Here is a 7107-nt window from a genome sequence, read left to right on the forward strand (position 1 = left end):
GTATTAATGAATAACGAATTAAAAATGCAAAAAGCAGTGGTGGCTCAGGTGAGAACCTCGGACTTTAAAATAGGGGTTCGAGACTCGCGGGTGAGCGCGCAGGAAATAAATTGATTTTTCAATTTATCTGCACATGTGGATAACATCAGCACTGCTTTAAAAGGTCGTGAGGAAATCGGCATTTCCAAGAGTCAAAAGTTCGATGACACGTGACATCTGCCAACCCGCACTTGGCCAGCGTGGTGGTATAGTATGGCCTGAACTCTTATAGGATGCCTATGTCCCAGCAGCGGGAACATATATGGGCTGATGATGATGAATTAAAAATTAAAAGTAAAATTATGTAACTTAAAATTTATCAAAAGCGTTAAAAATAATAATTTTTTTCGAATAATAAAATAAATGAACGTCTTACAATCGGGACTTATCAATTACTTTATAAGAATTGATTTGCCATATTCAAATTCTCCAAAAAATATTCTAGAAAAATCGCCCGAGACGACATTCGAAAAATAAAAATCTCTCATTATTTCCAATAATCTAACCCGACTCGTATCAATTCTTGATCTCTTTTTAACCGACTTCAAAAAGTGGGAACAATTACTGGTTTTCGATACGACTGTATTTTTCTTCATTATTACCTCAGAACATTCGACTATGCAACTGATTTTGATGAATCTTCTTATTTCAAACAATTATTAAAAAGCTATTGAATTCATCATATAGTTACTATTGAAATATATACATTTTCCTCACGTTTTTTTATAGCATGAGGTCAAATAAAAACCAACCACAGCTGTCTTAACTTTTATTTGCGTAATCCACAACACACTTTACAATTTTTATAACAATTCCAGTTAAGTTTTTATATTCTCCGCCATCTTCAGCAGAATGTCTCGCAACAAGTTGGCCAACAGTGGATAGTTTTGTCCGAGAAGGGGCGCTCGTAGCTGCGGTATGCACATCTTGAAGGAAAAAAGTTTTAAGTTAAAATAACAGCATTTTAGAAAGAAAATTAGACGTATATTCTAAAATTCTTCTTAGAACCTGTCAGGTTTAACATTAAAGTTTCACGATCACATTTTGCACGGTGAAAGGAAAGAAAAATCGTTTAATTTGAAAATGTATTGAAAAGTAGTTGTATGTACGCAAATATCGACAAGGAATAACAAAAACACAGTATTCTTAATAAGACTGTAGCACACACACATTAAAAAACACGTTATAAATCTACAGATAGCATTCTATTTACTTATTTATAAAAATAAATAATTACGTTGCCTCGTAATGAGAATTCACACTTTAAAATTTATTTACTTTGAATATATATGTCAAACTTTCAACTAGACTCCTTATAGAAGCACCTTTGAATCGTCATTTTATACAGTTATAACATTTACCACCGGTTCGGAAAGCAGTTTCTATAGAGAAGAGCTGGCAAGAACCCCTGTAGTTGCCCTTTTTAAATAAAATCAATTTTACATTTTAGTCATCATAATATACATATTATATTACAATATATACATAACAATGATGCCAAAGAACTGTCCTATGGTTCTTAAGCAACAACATGCCCTGGAGTGTCATCTTCCATTATATATTCATTAATGCTATAGCATTTGCTCTCTGAACTAACACATATTTAATGTAGTTTTTGAATTTAGCACCACTTAACAATTAGAGATTACGATATAGGTTTGTTTGTACATATACTTAAATATTTTATAGAACAACTTTTGCACAACACTAGAAAGATTAAACGTTTATTTATAAGTACATAGTCTTCTGTTCAAACATATTTTAAAGGGAACCTTCACGTATCAAGATGATACATAAAACTACTTACCACGGCCAGTAGCACAACCAAAATGGGACATATGAGATTTATAATAAGGGCGAGCATTGTTCGGACAAGCCACCACAATCCCACCACCACTAGAATGCTGGCTATCATCACCTGCAAACGTATAACAAAACAATAAAACGAGCAGAGGTCTTATCTATAGGAGAAAATTTGAAGACTATACAATTCAACTGAGAATAGGATCCTTTTAGCGCCATTTTGTTGCGTCATGGCTATTCATTGAAACGTATTAACAATCTATGTTGTAAAGCAGGTCGCTTACCATCAGGCGATCTACCAGCTCCATGCAAACTCCCACATAGTAAAATAACTACATCATTGGTTATAAAAGTTACAGCGCTATAAATAATAAAGAAAATGTTACGAAAAGTTTTTAGTGATTAATTTTACGCGATTACTCGAAATCACAGAATGTCTTGAATAAAACTATACTATTTTTAAAGTTGGATCAAACTGCATATGGTGAGCAAATTTGATTAAAATCAGTTAAATGCTTTAAGAGTCCATCGCGGACAAACAATGTGACACGCAATTTATCTATATTAAGATAAAGATTTTTCAATTTTTTCACAACCAAATTAACATTATCTTTTAACTATCTGATTATGCTAGAATCGATTGTAATATTTTCACGGTACATACGTTCGCAAATAAAAGCATTTCTAATTACCCTCATCTATTTTTAGTAATTAATAATGAATATAAATTTTACATTGACATTTCCGACAGTTATCCCCATAATTTCTTTTCACAATCGTAAACCGGATAATTGCAATATTCGCATCACTTTAAAATTGAAATTGCACACTGATTTAAATATAAATCGACAGGTGAAAGCTTTATCGGGAATATTTTTTATGTAAATATTGTAAGCGGAAATTTTATGTTTGCTATAAAATCGTATTTTCATCTGTAAATGAGTTTCGTTGTTTATTTAAGTACTAATGGATTTTTTAATTTTTTCATTACCCAACCATCTTAAAAAATGGAGGAGGTTATTAATTCTACTTTACACAGTTGAAAATTCTGAAACTTTCGACTGGGTCACTTCGATTTGATCTAGTTGTGACAATTTGTAGGCAGTTTAGTTATTTGTTAACAGTAGCTATAAATCCTACTAACATTATAAACGCAAAAGTATGTAAGTATGGATGGATGTTTGTCCATACATACATAACGAATAATCCACATGTTCGTTACACTTTCACGCAAAAACCGATTGCAAATGAAATTTGGTACGTTGATAGCTAGACAACTGGAATAACACATAGGCAATTTTATCCCGATATTCCTACGGGATACGGACTCACGCGGGTGACACCGCGGGACATTTTGATTAAAAAAAATATCATTGCAACGTTTAAATATCCTCAATAGAATCCTGTTAAATGTAAAATATTACTTTAAAATCAATTCCTCCACAAAAAGAAAACAGTTTCACACCACCGAATAATATTAATTTAAAATAAATATCGTCTCCTTTTTTATCCCTTTATGATAAATCTAAGATGTCAATTAGGCTCGGAGTTACTGCCAAGACTATTTCTTTCATTATTTGATTTGTCGAAAAATTACCATTCATGAATTAATTTAGGTCTTAACTTGTTTCCATTAGGTGTTCTGGGCTACATTTCTTTTTGATGAATATTGATAGATTCCAATTTACGATAGCGTAAAAAAATAACATAAAATGGTTTACTAATATGGAAATAACTGACACAGAGTTGCTTATTCTACAAGTTCGTTGAAAAATTCCAATTCCAAAAAAAGTCCATTCCTTGATTACTATCCTATTATAGGATGTTCAGATGCGAGAGCTATCTACACAAACAGATAGTTCTATAAAGTAAATATATAGTTGTAAATATATAGTTGTATAAGGCAAGACTAATAGCGAATACCAACTAGAGAATTCCAATATTATCGGACTTAAACAGATACCGCAGGTTTAAGTTCTCCCCGAGTTATATGTACACATCAGCCAGCAAACTTTCTAAACCTAAATTGCTACTGGAAAATCTTTATCTCTGTTGTACTAGTAGACGGAGTAGACTTCTCAATGCTTTCCTTTATTCCTTTCGTCATTCTTTTCTTAATCCTTTCTTCTTAATTTGTAGAGGTCTGCAATCGACTCTCTCCAAATATTCATGGGCGGTGGTGGCGCTTACCATCAGGCGACTCACCAGCACCTTCACCGACGGTGACATAAAAAATTGCATATTACATAAACCATTGGTGGAACTAGTTAAGTGTAATAGAACCTTCGATCATTAATAATGACTAGACACGGAATCATGGACAAAAAGGTCCTTGTAATTCCAACTTTCACTCATCTCAATAAGGTTGAATTTATTTTGATACGCATTGACCAGCTAGATATAGCTTATGCCGGTACGTTATGTGAATAGATGTGCAAGTCATGCCAATAAGCTTTATTTTGCTTTGGCGTTTGTTTGTTTTGACTAGAATTTGGGACATTTAAGGTGAGTTTTTAGTTCGTTTTTGAATAGGATCGTGCATGTAGTTGTTTTTATTGATCGAAGGATATATCCGCTATTAGTTATAACTAAAACGGTAAAAGACATCAAATTCGCATCGAGTAATATCAGCCCATATTAAATGATCCCACTGCATGGTCACGGGCCTCCTATGGGGATTCAGACATCCACCACGTTGTCCAAGTGAGGGTTGGCAGATGTCATATGGCATCGAATTCTTCTTGGACATGCCGGGTTCCTCATAATGTTTTCTCTCACCGTTTCGAAAGGTGGTGACGTGGATAACGGGCAGATAAATTGAAGAACCAATTTAATCCTTGCACGCTCGCCTGGTCAAGAATCGAACCTGTGGTGGACCTTTTCGATTGAACTCCGAAGTCCTAACCAATGATCACTGCTGATTTGTTTTTAATTACGGAGATCCATTAAAAAGGTCTTAAGTGGAATTGGACGGAATATGAAGCAAGATAATTGCCTGTTAACAATTCAGAGCATCGAGTAGCTCTTCCAAAAGAGCTTGTCTAACGTTTCAATAAGGCTGTTCTTTAGCACTCAATTATTATACGGAGACGGAGATTTCATAGGCCATCCATAATTATTGTATGGAGCATTTCATAAAACAAATAACAATGGAATCGGTAATTGTGACACTTGACAACGATTGGCCTAAGTTTCTTTTATAAGTGAATCATCTATCGTTTATTGTTTCATTTTGACACGGGCCATCGAAAAATAATTTGAAAAATTTTGCCTGCTTAATTCTATTGAAAGTTGGGGAAAAATGGACATTAATACGTTAGCAAGATGACAATTGGTGACTTTAGTCTTTACCGTACACATTTATCATACATAGAATCTAGTACTAATGGTAATTGATGTATATTAGAGAAAAAGTAAAAACATTTGAAAAATCAACCAGTCCAAGTAGCCAGTAGTAGAACCAAAGAAAAAAAAAAAGAAAACAATGAAAGTTGAATACAACATTCTGTAACTAGCCTGATATAAATATCTAAGATCTTTTCAAATGTAGATTCAATTTTAAAAGAATATTATAGCATTTGAAGTTCAAATCACGTACCAATAGTTGCTATTGGTGGAAGATCGCGTACTCTTGAAATTGTATTCGATAACACGCATCTAGGTTATCCAAATCGTTACAGAAATTGTCGATTTAAAGTAAAGAGGTACCCACATAAAAGTCACATCGAAACAGTTAAAAGTTGCATTGTATTTTTTGTATTTATAAATAACTGGTTGACTCGGCGGAGTAAAAAGAATAGTTTAGGACCTGTTCCTGAGATTTGTCGAGTATACGTAAAAAAATGTTGTAAATACCGTAAAAAATTATCTGAGATTTTGGTATATACAAGAACATCAAAAAAACGCTTGTAAAGCTGTGGTTGAATAAGCAGTTAATCGATCTTAAGAAAACAAAGTAATTAAATGTCAGATGGAAACAACGAAAGAAATTTTTTTCTTAATTATTAAACGAAATATTAAAGTTTCTTAAAGCATACAAAGGCTTTAACAACCAGAGTGGTCTGTCTATGACTGCGCGTTGAAAAACCCGCTCGACTAAATAATATCATGAATAAAACCGGCTTTAAGTACCCACTATAAAACATTTCGATTTCCTTTTCGAAATGTTAAACGAAACACAAGAAATTGCTTACATAATAATATCAAAAACGATTAAGTGCGAGTCGAACTCGCGACACTAAAGGTTCCGTACGAATAAGCTATTAAAAAGCAACTGCTAAAAAAAAGTCACCCATCCAATTTATAATCGTGCCAACCGTTGTTTAACCTCTTTGATATGGCAGCACCAGTATACAATGTAATCTGTGTTAATTTCAACCGTCTAACTATCACGGTTCATAAAATACAGTCTGGTGACAGAGGGCCGGATAGAGAGACAGACTAGGACAGAGATAGGATAGCGAAGTCCTAGTTATAGGGTCTCGTTTTACATTTTGAATACGGAACCCTAAAAACGTCAACAACACGCTTACCTGCGCTTCTTCATGTGTCTGAACCCAAGTCCTGAACGAGGTGACCACAGATTTTGTCCCATGCACCATAGTGTCTGCTGATGAACTCGGCATTGTGACCTGTCAACACATAACATTAGGATTTCTGAAAATACATTGTTCTACAGAGTTTTGAATCTGAGGGTCGAGCGCTCTTCGGCACGAATCGGGTCAGCTCGCACCCCACCCACCCATCCCCATAGAAGATCGGTGTTAAATGTAGCTATTGTGTTTCGTTTAGTGTGTGTGTATCTTTTCCTTACCCTTCCCAATCCTTTCCTTTATCTTCCGCATCAATCCTTTCAAGTCATAAATTCAAGTCGGCAAACCATTTTCAGAGCCCTCTGCAAATATTTATGGGCGGTGGTAGCGCTTACCGTCAGGCGACCTACCAGCACCTTCAACGACTATGATATAAAGAAAACATTTTCCAAAACTTTCCAGACTCACACACGCGCACATCGCAGTGAACACGATCAAACAGAAAACTTCATTGAGTCCACTCTATGAAGGAATAAAGATCGTGATAAAAAACAGACCAAAACCCGCTAACTTAATAAACGTTACCAAATGACTCCCAACACAAAGTTGGTCTGGCACAAACAAATCGTTACCCAGAAAAAAAATGCTTCATATTCGTCAATTTTGCGTTATTGGTGCGGAAGAGAGGCAAATAATGAACGGTGAGCCTTAACACTGTTGACAAGCTCGCTTT

General features: G+C 34.5%; 1 protein-coding gene across 1 annotated transcript; it reads right to left on the reverse strand.

Moving 5' to 3' along the window:
* Nucleotides 1–857: 857 nt before the first annotated feature.
* On the reverse strand, nucleotides 858–6467 carry LOC119838774. The gene is made up of 3 exons (XM_038364876.1): nucleotides 6375–6467; nucleotides 1847–1957; nucleotides 858–965 (listed from the first exon to the last, which is right to left on the reverse strand). Exons 1-3 carry the CDS (start codon nucleotides 6465–6467, stop codon nucleotides 858–860), a joined length of 312 nt encoding a protein of 103 aa, XP_038220804.1.
* Between the last annotated feature and the right edge of the window lie 640 nt (nucleotides 6468–7107).

Source organism: Zerene cesonia, unplaced genomic scaffold, assembly GCF_012273895.1.
Source record: "Zerene cesonia ecotype Mississippi unplaced genomic scaffold, Zerene_cesonia_1.1 Zces_u005, whole genome shotgun sequence".
NCBI lineage: Eukaryota > Metazoa > Arthropoda > Insecta > Lepidoptera > Pieridae > Zerene > Zerene cesonia.